General features: G+C 54.0%; 1 protein-coding gene across 1 annotated transcript in view; it reads left to right on the top strand.

Annotated features, from left to right (window-relative positions):
* The window catches only part of DUOX1 (dual oxidase 1), a 29,408-nt gene extending 16,444 nt beyond the window's left edge, over positions 1–12,964 (top strand). Inside the window, exons 21-33 of the mRNA XM_031453135.2 lie at positions 714–783; positions 1,216–1,347; positions 1,906–2,084; positions 2,260–2,490; positions 3,065–3,164; positions 3,463–3,512; positions 4,953–5,080; positions 8,720–8,873; positions 9,295–9,527; positions 9,774–9,932; positions 11,103–11,258; positions 11,414–11,542; positions 12,247–12,964. Of these exons, the coding sequence (XP_031308995.2) occupies positions 714–783; positions 1,216–1,347; positions 1,906–2,084; positions 2,260–2,490; positions 3,065–3,164; positions 3,463–3,512; positions 4,953–5,080; positions 8,720–8,873; positions 9,295–9,527; positions 9,774–9,932; positions 11,103–11,258; positions 11,414–11,542; positions 12,247–12,369 (1,844 nt within the window). The 3' untranslated portion in view covers positions 12,370–12,964. The remainder of the gene's footprint in view (positions 1–713; positions 784–1,215; positions 1,348–1,905; positions 2,085–2,259; positions 2,491–3,064; positions 3,165–3,462; positions 3,513–4,952; positions 5,081–8,719; positions 8,874–9,294; positions 9,528–9,773; positions 9,933–11,102; positions 11,259–11,413; positions 11,543–12,246) is intronic.
* The last annotated feature ends 828 nt before the right edge of the window (positions 12,965–13,792 follow it).

The following is a 13,792-nucleotide window of genomic DNA, read 5'->3' as shown; positions in this document are numbered from 1 at the left end:
TGCCACATTTGCTGTTTGCTGAACCATTTGAGAGGAGAATCATCTATACTCTGTTTTAAACACTCTGATTTCATTAAATTCAGCTTAATCATTTTTGGCCTCTGGGCTATAGACCAGGGTAATCTTCGGGACTGGTTTAGCATTTAGAAGTGACCTGAAGATTTCCAGGCCTCCTGTGAGAACCTGGATTTACAGCTCAGTCCTGCCCTGCCCCTTGGCACTGGGGCAGCTCCCGGGAGGGTTCCTCCCACCCCTGACATTTTATTAGGAGCATTTTCAAACACAGAAAAGTGGGAAGAATTTTACAGTGATCTCTCATATGTGTACTACCTAGATTGTACACTTAACTCCTAGGATGCTTTAAGCTGGAGGGTATTTAGCAGGGTTCTGTGGTTGAGTGCTTTTAGCAGGCAGGTTGCATATGGCTCCTGAACCCTACCCCAGAAGCCTGATACCAGTCCCAGGAGTGCGGCTGAAGGTGGACACACATTCAGAGGAGCCTGCCTGGCCAACTTTGTTTCAGGCATTCTCTCTGCCTACCCATGGTTGGATCTAGCTCCCACTAGGGCACTGGCTGAGGCTGGGCACCCAGAGGCAGGGTACTGGCCAAGGACCCTTTACAGTGTCTGGACATGGGCTGGGTGCTGTGCATTTGAGCCATCCTCCCAGGCTCTGGGCCCTGAGCTGCTCCCTAGTCCAACTCTATGTTGCAGGGGTGGAGGTGCCTGAAGTCATCAAAGACCTCTGCCGGCGAGCCTCCTACATAAGCCAGGAGAAGATCTGGTGAGCTCTTATCTGGAAATATTGGGAGGAGGACTGAGGTCATGGAGGTGCCTTTCTTCTCCCCAGAATGACTAGGATCGGGGTTGTCACCAGCCCAAGTACTGCCTCCGTGTAAATTAGAAAAAAGCATTCCTTACTCTGGGCAGACAGAGCCCTGCAGGATGGAGAACAGAGAGCCTGCTGGATTTCTGCACTCACTTGCGGCCTGGATCATGTGCCCTTTTGAACGGCAGAACTGTATTGACATCTTGGCCAGGACCCCCAGGACCTGACTCATTCTCTTGCTAAGTCTATGTGGGAATCTTGTTGTTCTCTGGCTGAGAGCTCTGACCTTTCCTCACCAGAGAGGCTCTGGCAGACCAGGGGCAGCAGTCAGGACCAAGTGGCTCAGGTGCCCAAGGTCCTATCCTAACTCCTACATGCCTGTCCTAGCCCCTCTCCCAGGATGAGAGCTCGCTGTCCCCCCAGCAACGTTGATGTGGAGGTAGAGCTGACACCATGGAGACTGCAGTGCCCCACAGCCACAGACCCTCCCCAGGAGATTCGACGGAGGTTTGGCAAGAAGTACGCCTACTCCTCCTTCAGCATGCATACATTGATTGCTTGGTGCCAAGCACTGTGTTGGCACTGGGGGTGCAGGCAGGATGAATAGTCCCTGCCCAAGAACATCACAGTCTGATGAGCTAATCTGGTATGGTAAGAGTTACAGTGTCCCACTGATGAATATTACAGTGGTAAGAGCAAGGAGCTTCAGAGCTCAAAGAAATGCTCACCTCTGCCTGGGAGGTCAGGGAAGGCTTCCTGGGAAGGTGTCTTTTGAGCTCCAGTAAAGGGTGAGAATGGAGCTGGTGGAAGTTGAGAGCTACAGATTGGCAAGGGAGAGGTCTGTCTGAGTGAGATTGGGAACTGAGATGGATAGAGTGCATCCACTGGAATGAACTGACCAACTGACCACTTGCCAGGCCGTTCCGGCGCTGACAGCTGGCTTGAGGAGTGTGGTATTGAGGAGCCTTTGCGGTCTGCTACCCTCCTTGGCTTGAGTAGCTCAATGCTCCTTGCTCCCCTTTGACGAGCGGGCCCGCATTAGCATTCGGTCCTTAGCCAAGACTTCCTGTCTCGCAGGGTGACATCGTTCCAGCCCCTGCTGTTCACTGAGGCTCACCGAGAGAAGTTTCAGCGCAGCCGTCGCCACCAGACAGTGCAGCAGTTCAAGCGCTTCGTGGAGAACTACCGGCGCCATATAGGCTGCCTGGCGGTGTTCTACACCATTGCGGGGGGCCTCTTCCTGGAGAGGGCCTACTGTGAGCGCCGGACAGCCCAGGGGCGGGGCTGCAGTGACTGACAGCCGGGGGGAGGGGCCTCCTGGGGACCCGGGGAGGGCGGGGCGGGGCCCGCTTGAGTGGAGACTGGAGGGCTTGTTGTGGTCCGTGGCTGCCCAGGGCCAGCGTGGACCTCACCCGCCTGGTCCCTCCGTAGACTACGCCTTTGCGGCTCACCACACGGGCATCACGGACACCACCCGCGTGGGCATCATACTGTCGCGGGGCACGGCGGCCAGCATCTCCTTCATGTTCTCCTACATCCTGCTCACCATGTGCCGCAATCTCATCACCTTTCTGCGAGAGACCTTCCTCAACCGCTACGTGCCCTTTGACGCAGCCGTGGACTTCCATCGCCTCATTGCCTCCACTGCCATCGTCCTCACAGGCAGGGCCTGGCCTTCCCTGGGATTATCTCCACATCCTCCCACTCCCTGCTGTCTTCCCCTCCCCTGAGAGCCCTCTCCCCTACTTGTACCTGTCTTGAGTGTGAGTCTTAGATGCGCTTATAGGATGATGGTGGCCCCCGCAACGATGTGAAGTAAGCCCAGGAGCCCCTTACTACCCCACCAGTGCCTCTTCCCACGCTTTCAAGATCACCTCACCAGCCTCCTGCTGACAATTACTAACACCCCAGAATGAGTGCACACAGTGTGTGAGCTCTCCAAGTTTTTATGTTTTAAAACATAATTCTGTGAGAGAAACCAAAGGAATGAACTTACATAGGTCTGGTATAATTTCAGACCCATGTGGCTGTTTTCATATAGGTGTCTGTATGGGATGTATGGGGGGGGATAGGGGGGCAGGAGATTGATTAGAGAGCAGAATCTCTAGGGTCCCTAGCGTCCTTCTTCAGGCCCCCAACTCTGGCTGGCTGGAGTCCTCCAGCTTGGGCTGAATGGGTTAAGCCCCCACAGCGGGCTGGCCCCAGGCTCACCCCAACCCTGTCTGGTCTTCCTTAGTCTTACACAGTGCAGGCCATGTGGTGAACGTATACCTCTTCTCCATCAGCCCGCTCAGCGTCCTCTCCTGCCTCTTCCCCGGCCTCTTCCATGACAACGGGTGAGAGAGAGAAAGAGAGAGAGAGAGAGAGAGAGTGTGTGTGTGTGTGTGTGTGGCAGAACTGAGGGTGGGAGGGTGGGAGGGGCGGGAATTCTTTGCAGATGGAAAGAAGCAAATTCTCTTGGCTCAGAGGAGTGTGTCTGTCACCTTGAAGACAATAACTAACCCAAGCCCCCAATCCAAAGTCTCCAGAAAGGAAAACTGGTGTCTGGGTTGGGGTGCCTCCTGTGGAAGGTCCTTTCTGGAAGTCCCAGACATAATCCTCACAGGATCTGTCCTTGCTTTCCCTTCCCCACAGGTCCGAGTTCCCCCAGAAGTATTACTGGTGGTTCTTCCAGACTGTGCCAGGTGAGAGCTCTCTCTACTCTGTGAATTTCTGGGCCTGGCTCTGAGTTCCAGGCTCTGGGTTCTGTCTGCCACGAGCAGCCCGGTTGCACTCAGTCTTCACAGTGAGGCAGGTTCTGCCCTCGCCTGAGTGCTCTCCTAGGCAGTAGGAGACTGCATTCCAGGCCTTCTCAGGGCTTAGCTGGGTTCCTGCCCCATTTCTGAACTAGTTCCTTCCTCTGAGGAATGAGAGTGTACTCCTCCCCTCCAACACACACCTACCATGACAGTGACTTTGAGGAATGCTGTGCCCTAGCTGCATGGGGGAGGGACCAGGCTCTTTCTGAAGCTTCACAGGCACCCTCTTCTCCCTCCCCCTCTATCTCGTAGTCTGTCTTGACAAGAGCTGTTTAGGGGCTTATTCCTAACTCCCCATAATCACTCATTTTAGAGCTATTAGCTTTAAATCTATTCAAATGCTTCTTGAAGCTATTTATATTTTCAGTCTGTTCCCTCCTTGGGGTAACATATTTTCTACATTCACTCCTTTCTGTGAACACAGCATTTTTTTTTTAAATCCTGAAACGATCTGCTTTGAACTTTAGAGAGTGCTTGCTAATTCCTGCACACTGGGGTTTAGTGGATCAGCCTGTGTTTATGTCCTCCTCACTTTTCAAGGACTTTACAGGCTTTGGCTAGATCCCTTCCTACCTGCTACTTTTCTGTGCGCAGCCCTCTAATCTTCCTCACTGCTGCCTCTCCCCTCCTTGATCACTTGAGGGGCCATTCTCTGGAATGGCTCCCAGTATTGCCCTCCTGTGCTGCCGAGCCTGGGATCTCCTGTGAGAGGAAGGGCCTCCCACCAGCTCTGGGCTGGACCTAGGGGGGCTCTGGTGATGAGTGGGGACAGCGTGGCCTCACTCACTCACTCACTCACTGATGGTGCCAGTGCTTATGCTATGTGCTGTGGCTGCAGGGTGGAGTGCTGCTGGGACACTGACCAAGCCTTGGCTCCCTAAGGGCAGGACCTGCGGGGTCCAGAGTTCCTCCCAGAGGGCGCCGAGTGGCTGCCCCATGCATTCATTCATACAGCACACACTTCCACACTTCCATGAGGCCCATGGTGTGCTAGACCCTGCACTAGGCACTAGGATGCAATGGTGAACCAGCCTAGCCAGGTCCCTGTTCTTGTGGACCTGAGATTGGAGAAGGTGACAGACAAAACAATTAATGACACAGGTGCTTGAAAAATAAGTCATAACAGGTCTATGAAAGACAAGTAGGGTCTGTTGAAATGAAAGGTACCTATGATCAGCAGTGTCGGGAAGCGGACGAGGGAAGAATGCCAGGCTTTCCCTACCCCCTGCCTAGAGCTGCAGAGTGGAGAGGGGACCCTAGCACCTCAGAACAGCCCCCTCTGTGAGGCCCTGCTCCTCAGTCCTTTATCCCACGTTGATTTTGCAGGTCTCACAGGGGTCATGCTGCTCCTAGTTCTCGCCATCATGTACGTCTTTGCCTCCCACCACTTCCGCCGCTGCAGCTTCCGGGGCTTCTGGCTGACCCACCACCTCTACATCCTGCTCTACGTGCTGGTGAGGCCTTTGGCTGGGAACCCGGCCAGTGGAGTCTGGGCAGATGTTCCCAGGGAGGCAGTGATGGCTGAGACATCAGGTTGCCCTCCCATGAGTTATTTCAAGTATCCTCTTCACTTCTCCATCTCTCTCTTAAAAGATGGCGATTGTGGGGCTCTTCAGTAGACTCCCCCAATATGCAGCACTTGGAAGACTGACTCCCTGGCGTGAGCTTGCAGTAGCAGCCTTACCAGGCTGATCTACATTCTTTGCAGTCACCCCCACATTACTTCTGCCCAGCCAGTCTTTCCCCACTTTGGGTGGCTGGTTTGGGCTCTTGGGTGAACAGTCTACACTCATGGGAGCATCAACTTTTTTAAGAGAAACTTATCTTATGTGGATTCTGCTACTTTTGTTCTAATCCTGTTTTCTGGGGTATTAGTACCCTAGCCAGCTAGCGAAGTGCCACTTGTAAAGTTAATGAGCTTGCTCAAAATGTCTTCACTTGGACTGTTGATAAAATGGATTTTTGAGATTCCACCTTTCCCTTTTCCATCTCCTTAATCTGGGCTCCTGCCTCCCTTCCTTCAGATTCTTTCCCTTCTTGTCTCCTGCTCCCCTCACCTTCCCCTGGATTTGTCATCAGCTGCTTCAGCAGGCTAGTTCCAGAGATGACTCTGATCTCTGCCCCTGTGTTATGGCTCTACTTGGGCCTACCTCTCTCACAGACACAGGCATTTCTGCAAAGGGCACCCTGAGGGCCTTGCTGAGAAGTTAAACCAAGTCCCAAAGCTCTAACATCCCCACTGATAACAGTTTGGCTGCCAGCATTCAAGAAGTGCAGAGCCCAGATGGCTGCCCTCTCTGTTACCTGGCTCCAGGCAGAACTGCACACAGGGGTCTCCTTTGTCCCGAGACAAAGGGAGAGAGGTCATTATTGTCTGGCTCAGCCTGGCACCATTGTTGGCCCTGCCTCCTCCCAGGTCTGTCTTCACTGGTAGGTAGGAGGTGTGTTTCCTGAGGCTTGCCTGAGGCTCAGCACTTCATGGTCCTGAAGATGACTACCCAGCCTAGGCTTAGGATGTTTCCTAGAGCTGATGATGTTGGTTTCCAAAGAAGTCTCTCTCTTCTTTGAAACCTGTGACTAATTTCTCCCTCCCTCCCCACCTTCCTGATAATGGGTAGAGCCCTAGCATCTAGGTTACTGTTTCTGTCAGGGCCGTGGAGATGATGGTCTTGTTCCTGGTGATAAGGCAGCTTTTTGGAACTAGACAGGAGACCCAGAAGAGTGGCCAGCCTGGTTCCCTGAGACCCCTTTCTGATTTATTCCTGGGGTTCTGGGGATCACCTGGGGATTCACCAGGAAACTTAGTAGCTCTGAAAGATGCAGGCCCCTCTGAGGGGCAGTCCTAGCTCTGGCAACTTGGGAGCATCTCACCTAGGGGGAGATCCAAGTCAAAGCACCCGCTGCCTTTCCACTTATCCCAGATGTGGCCACTTGACCTCAGACAGAAAGAGAAGTTACAAATAAAGGACCCCAGTGGGGAGTAGCCTCTGGGGAAGGATGTCCAGGCTCCTGATCCAGGCTGCAGAGGATGGGGCTAGCACAGCAGGAGCTGAGCTGGCAGGCTGTTCCCCAGGCTCCTTGGTCAACCGTGAGTCTGCAGCAGCTTTGTGGTGTAAAGGTAGAGCCAACACCAAACGGGGTGTATAAACAGGAGTATGATGTCATCCTGACATTGTTCTCAGCCTGGCTGGATGCACAGAAAGCCTTGGTGGTGGGTGTGGGCTCCCTAATGAAAGAGGAACTTGGGAAAAATCCGAGCCAATTCTGGAAGAAGCCTAAAGAGGTTTGAGTTAGCTATGTGGGGAAAGGCTCAAGAATTGGGGAACACTCAGCTGAGGAACAGGGGAGCTGAGTGAGGAACCGGTGTTCAGTTTAACAGCTGTCTGTGGAAGGTCTGATACATACTTGCTCTGTGCTTTGCCCAGCAGAGGAGGGGGAGGCTCTAAGCTCTGCCCTCAGGGGCTGAGGATTTGCTGCAGAGATAAGTGCCCTGCACATGAAATGATCAAAATGAACAGATAATAATACAGGATTAATTGCTGAGCTGAGTGTTCCAGTCAGTTACAAGAGCTCATTGAAGGGAGTTTCATTCGGGCCAAACTGGTTAGGGAAGACTTCTGGCAGAAGATAGGACTTGGGCCAGGCCTTAAGGAGAGATAAGCTAAGGTTTGACAGGGCAGAGTGGAAACTGAAGGGCATTCCAGGTGGAAGGAAGGGCGTGAGCACTGGTGGGGAGGCGGGAATGATGATAGACTATTCAGGGTACAGAGGAGACAGGCCTGGCTGTGGGTGGCCAAAAGGGCATTAGGCGGTGGCAGGATGTGGCATATCTGTGAGGGCTGTCACTGAAATTGAGGGGCTGTGGCTCAGCTAAGAGGCCACGCGACGTGGGAGAGCATAGACAGAGAAGAGCAGAAGGTGAGGAAATCAGGCTTGGGCAACACACAGGATCAGGGGTGGGAGAAGAAACAGAGCCAGTGCCGCAGATAGAAAGTGAACAGCCCGAGACAGGGAGGGAGAACCGGTAAACATTGTTGCACAAGTGACAAGGAGGGGTGGTCATTAGAGCCACAGGCTGCCAAGGGTGGGACCGGATGTGGTCTGAAAGAGACCATGAGCCCTCCGTGAGCAGGTCCTGAGAAGAGGTGGAGGTGGGAGCCAGACTGACCAGACGCAGGAGCAAGCAAGCCGAAGAATGAGGGCAAGTAGTGTCTGACCACGTTAGACAGCTTGTTGGGGAAGGGACCAGAGCTGGGCGATACCTGTCAGTTGTCATGGAAAAGGAGGACTGGTTAAGTGTCCTTTATCTCCAAAGGGAGGGGAGAAATTGGGGAAGCTCCTTCCATTGACTCAGTAGTTACTGAGTGCCTACCATGTGCCAGGCAGAAACTGCTGAGAGCTGAGAGTATCATGGCAAACCAAATGGATGCAGTCCCTACTGCAGTCCGGTGGGGAGAACGACAGGAAACATGTCCACCAATGAAGCAGCACAGTTACCGTGGATGACGACAGTGCTCTGAAGGGACTGAGGAGGTAGCATTTCTGCTGAGGCCTGAAAAATGAAATAGGCGTAACCATGGGAAGAACCAGGGGAAAGGCATTCCCAGCAGAGGCAGCAGCAGCTGCCAAATCTTGAAGCAGAAAGGACTTGCTGTGTTTGAAGAACAGGGAGTGGGAAATGCTGGTAGGTGGAGGCCAGAGCAGCATGAGGCCTCGTGGCCCAACAGAAAGTCCTCTAAGGTTTTTTGAACTGTGGATGACATGATAAAACGATCTTTTAAAACTCACTGGCTGTCTTGAAGAGAATCAGTCACGCAACACAGTGGAAGACCCATTAGGAGGCTACTGCATGAGTGCAGGTGGCTTGGTCTAGGATGGTGACAGGAAGATGCAGATAGTCTTCCTAACATGGATGCTTTGGGGGATGGGTTGGGAGCAGTTAAATTTTGGAACCTGGAAGGAGCATGGCACCTGCTGAGGTGGGGATTGGTTGGGCCAACTGGGGAAGGATGCAGGGATCTAAGGCCTAGGCTGGCCTCGGACCCTGCTGTGGGTGTGGCTCGGGTCTTAGCTGTACTCTTTGCTGTTTCCAGCTCATCATCCACGGCAGCTTCGCACTGATCCAGCTGCCCCGTTTCCACATCTTCTTCCTGGTCCCAGCACTAATCTATGCAGGGGACAAGCTGGTGAGCCTGAGCCGGAAGAAGGTGGAGATCAGCGTGGTGAAGGCAGAGCTGCTGCCTTCAGGTACAAGGCCTCGAGGCTGTCAGGGGGGTAGAGTGGTGGTACTGAGGAAGCTGACAGGGCAGGGGCAGAGCCTTGCCATCTCCTGGCCTGGCCCAGCAGAGTGGGCTGGGGCCTTGAGGTGTCAGGGACAAAGGAGCTGGTTAAAGATAGCTTTTGGCCAGGTGACCAGGGCATCTCTCACAACAGAGGAGGGGGGGAGCCCAGGCAGGACTGCCCTTCGCCTCCTGACCACCAGCCCTGGTGCTGCCCAGCCCCTCCTCAGGGTAGACAAGGCCTCAGAGGAGTAATGACTTCTGATGGGGGGAGGCCTCCCCTGTCATACTTCAAAAGCAGAGCTAAGGTTGCAGGTGGGGGAACTCTCTAGAGGCCACATTGTTGCTGGGTTCAGGATAGTAGCCTCCCGCCCACCTGCCTTCGTCAGGAGTCACCCACCTGCAGTTCCAGCGGCCCCAAGGCTTCGAGTACAAATCAGGACAGTGGGTGCGGATCGCCTGCCTGGCTCTGGGAACCACAGAGTACCACCCCTTCACACTGACTTCTGCGCCCCACGAGGACACGCTTAGCCTGCACATCCGGGCAGCAGGGCCCTGGACCACCCGCCTCAGGGAGATCTACTCGCCCCAGACGGGTGACAGCTGTGCCAAATATCCAAAGGTGCTGAGACCCAGGCCAGATGTGCCACATGCTCCCACATCCCCTTAGCAGGCCTTGGTCCTGCAGCACCAGACTCCCCACTGTGTCCCTTTCTTCCCTCTATCCAGAGATGGATTGTTCCAGGTGATGCTGTAAGCCCCCTTCTCCATCACTCCATAAAGCCGCCTGCATTTCCCTGCCTCCCATTTCTGGCTTCAGAACTGTGGTGGTGCTGAACTTAACTCAAACCCACTTCCCTCCCTACAGCTGTACCTTGATGGACCATTTGGAGAGGGCCACCAAGAGTGGCACAAGTTTGAGGTGTCAGTGCTAGTGGGAGGGGGCATTGGGGTCACCCCCTTTGCCTCCATCCTCAAGGACCTGGTCTTCAAGTCATCAGTCAGCTGCCAAGTGTTCTGTAAGAAGGTGAGTGCCCTCCTCCCACCAGCCCATGGCCCCCTGCTCCCTATCACTGTATCCGTCTGTGTCTGTCTCCTGCCTCTGTTCTTGGTCTCCCTGAACTGGGCAAGGCCAAGTTGGCCTGATACCCAAAGGAGTCAGGCTATTCCTGGATCCTAAAGGACAGAGTTGGTTCACTGAGGCCTCCAGACTCCTTCACTCAGCTATGGGGTGCCCCACATAGGATCTGCTTCTGAGAGTCCCTCCAGGCAGGGTTGGAGAGGGGTGAAGAAACCTATTTTCTCTTGCAGAGGAAGCCAGCGCTTGAAGTACTGTTGGGTTGGGAGAGGGAAGGGCATGCTTGGGGTGGGGCACAGGTGAAACTGGCTCTGCTCTCAGGAGGAAGAGGAGGAGAGGTGGCGAGGTAGGGATGGTGGGCTGGGTTGGCTCCCAGGAACACAGCCCAGGCCCTTAGGCCCCTCCATACCAGGCCCCTTCACCTCAGCCTGGCCGTGGTGGCAGGCCCCTGCTTGTCTTTCTGGGCCTGGCAGGTGAGTCAGGGGCATTGGAATGCAGCGGGCAGAAGCCCAGCCTGTATGCTGTCAGCATTCAGAGGGTGACAGACAGCTCCCCTCCTCCTTCCGAGCTGGCTCTGCTTCTTAACCCACACAGCCCCATTTCACCCCCTCAGAAGCTGGCAGTGAGTCCTCCAGGGCAGCTTTCATTCCCCTAGTCTCTCATTGAGCCCATGCCCACCCATTCCAGGCAGCCAGCTGCATCTTCTCCAGTCTTCGCTGGAGACTGTTCTGTGACCCATCCTTAGAGGGACCCTCTCCCTCTGGGCAGCCCATAGGTTGGGAGCCTAGCAGCCTGAGCAGGGCCCATTGGAGGAAATGGCAGGTCAGGCTCAGCAAGAGGAAGCTGCTTCCCACCCCACAAGACGTTCAGCTCACTTGACAACAGTCCTTTCTCACTGCCTGATGCCACTGCTCACTTCTACCTCTCCATGCCCTGGGGCAACTCCATCTCCTGCCTCAGAGCGTGGCCCTGCCGACCCCATACACTCCACCTCCCCAGGCCCTCTAGGGAGAGGCACCAGCTGTTGGAGAACAGAAGAGTTCTATTGATATGGTGATTCCTGGGATGTAGGGAGCTTGAGATGAGCTGGGTTCTAAGCTCCAGCCTCTGTGTCCCCAGGTCTACTTCATCTGGGTGACCCGGACCCAGCGGCAGTTTGAGTGGGTAGCTGACATCATCCGGGAGGTGGAGGAGAATGACCACCAGGACCTGGTGTCCATGCACATCTACATCACCCAGCTGGCTGAGAAGTTCGACCTCAGGACCACCATGCTGGTACGTCAGGGCTGGCCAGGCCGGGCAGCTCAGTGGGTATGTGGGTTGGCAGGGAAAGGCAGGATGGCCAGGCTAGGGGGTGGACCACCACCTGGACTAGGAGCTGACGCTGGCTCTGCCTGTCTGTGACTTTCCTCCTCTACTTCTTCCTCCAGTACATCTGTGAGCGGCACTTCCAGAAGGTGCTGAACCGGAGTCTGTTCACGGGCCTGCGCTCCGTCACCCACTTTGGCCGCCCCCCTTTCGAGCCCTTCTTCAACTCCCTGCAGGAGGTCCATCCACAGGTCAGTCTCCACCCCACATTCACGTTCTCTTCACCTTTATCATCTGAGGTCTGAGCAAAGTTCCCAAACCTGCTCCATCAGGGAAGAAGAACCCATTGCCTGGGAGACTGGTGGGGTAAAGGGATGGAAAGGGAGAGGTGGGGGTCACCCTGAGGGGCTACGGGAGGCAGCAGGCAACAGGGACTTGCCACCTCTGAAGCCATGCTGTCTTGCCAGAAGGAAGGGCTCAGTGACTGAGCTAGTCCTCACCAAAAATTCAGAGCTACCCTTACCTTTAATACTGAGCCAGCCCTCAACCTGGACACTGAGCTACATCTTCACCGCAAATACGGGGCTAGCCACACTCTCATCAAAACTGGGTTGCCCTCAGTGAGACACTAAGCTATCCCTCAAGTTGAACATTGATTAGACTGTCCCCTATTAGAAACACTGATCTTGTACTTGAAGCTGGCAAATGCCTTGGAGAGGGGAGAGGCTGGACCCACAGAGAGCAAGTCTACCAAAACTGAGCTAGATTTTTAAACACTGAGCCAGCCCTCAGTATACATGGTATGAAGCAAACCTTCATCAGGAACATGGCATGAGTCCTCACCAAGGACTCTTGCTGGTCTTTATATGATCATGGAGCTAGCCCTCCCTTTGAACACTGAGTTATCCATACCTCTGAACACTGAGCCAGCCTTTACCTCTTCCTCCTTCAACAGGTCCGGAAGATTGGGGTGTTTAGCTGCGGCCCCCCTGGCATGACCAAGAATGTGGAAAAGGCCTGTCAGCTCATCAACAGGCAGGATGGAACTCACTTCTCCCATCATTACGAAAACTTCTAGGCCTCCTGCCCAGGGGCTCCACCCACCACCCAGCTGAGAGGTTTGGGCCCACACTTCACCTCTGTACTTCCTGTTTCTGGCTCCTTCAACCATCTTCCCATTCCCACCTCACAACTTAGGTTCAGGTGACCATGGACAGTAACCCCATTTGGGTTCAGGGGCTCCCAGGCCCAGAATGTCTTAGTCTGGAGAAATGGGAAGGGGCTAGAGGTTGGGAGCAGGAGAGCTATTATTGCTTTGGGGCATAGTGACACCTCTTCTTCCAAAATAGGAAAAAAACTCAAAAGGCTGGAGCTGACAAATTGTGTGTGTGTGTGTGTGTGTGTGTGTGTGTGTGTGTGTAGGGGACTGAGCGTGAGAATGAAGAGGGGGCACAGAGGCTGGCATCTTAAAACCCCTTCTCCCAAATCTCCCCCTCCTCTGGGCTCCCCATGTCAAAAAGGTTGTCAAATGCCTTAGAAGGGGTAGGGGGCTGTACCTACAGAGAGCAATTTGTAGGAACCCCCTCAGCACTCCATTCTAACAGCACAAATGATCTTTTCTCCCAACTTTTAAAACATGTACTATAGTCATAACGTGGCCCAACCTGTCTCAGTTCTCAGTTCTTCTCTCCTCTTCCTGCTCTGTCTCTTTACAGATAAACTACTTTTCTGCCCTTAGAGTTTATTTTGCTCCAGGATAGAGTAGGTACTGGCAGAGGAAGCCACTCATGCAGCCAGCTCACTAAAACTGGTCCAGGCAGTCTTTCTGAGCTTGCCAGTATCCACCGAATAAAGGAACCATCACCCCACCCCAAGCCAAATACTCCAGCTAGAGAGCCCTTTCCCTGATCAGGGGCACCTTTCCTAACAGAAAGGCTCTCAGGGCAGCAAGTGTGCAGCTTCTGAGGCCTGATCAGGAGGGGCAGAGAGGTGTGGGGGATGCTGGAGAAGGTTGGCTGAGCACAAAGTGGGGGAATAGTGGGACACAGCAGGAGCCTACAGGGAGCCAGAGTACACCTGGCCTGCTCCAAGACCTCAGTTACTCCCCTGCTCTGAGCAGTGGGAGGGTTGAGTACCTGTGCCTACATGAATCTTCCAGGTAGCGAGATGACAGTGAAGAGACAGATGAGCGCATCAGTTAGCTTCTTTGGACCTCTGTTTTCTCATCTGCAAAATAACTGAATGCCCTCCATGTCTACTTAGATAGGGCAACCTCTGTGAAGGAATTTCTGAAGCAGGACCTAATTTCAAGTGATCCTTTCCATTGTCCTTAGAGAATTCTTACATTTGTCAGATTATATATCATCGATTTCGATAAACCAGCCACTAGATTAGGAAATCAAAAATCCCCTGCTTCACACCACATTGAGGGGTGCAAGTTCAGGTTCTGGAGGGGGCCCTGAGACTAGCCTCCCAGGGCAGCCGTTTCCCGCAGGTGTTAG

The sequence above is a fragment of the Camelus dromedarius genome, chromosome 5 (assembly GCF_036321535.1).
Source record: "Camelus dromedarius isolate mCamDro1 chromosome 5, mCamDro1.pat, whole genome shotgun sequence".
NCBI lineage: Eukaryota > Metazoa > Chordata > Mammalia > Artiodactyla > Camelidae > Camelus > Camelus dromedarius.
This window is presented reverse-complemented; position numbering and strand designations above follow the sequence as displayed.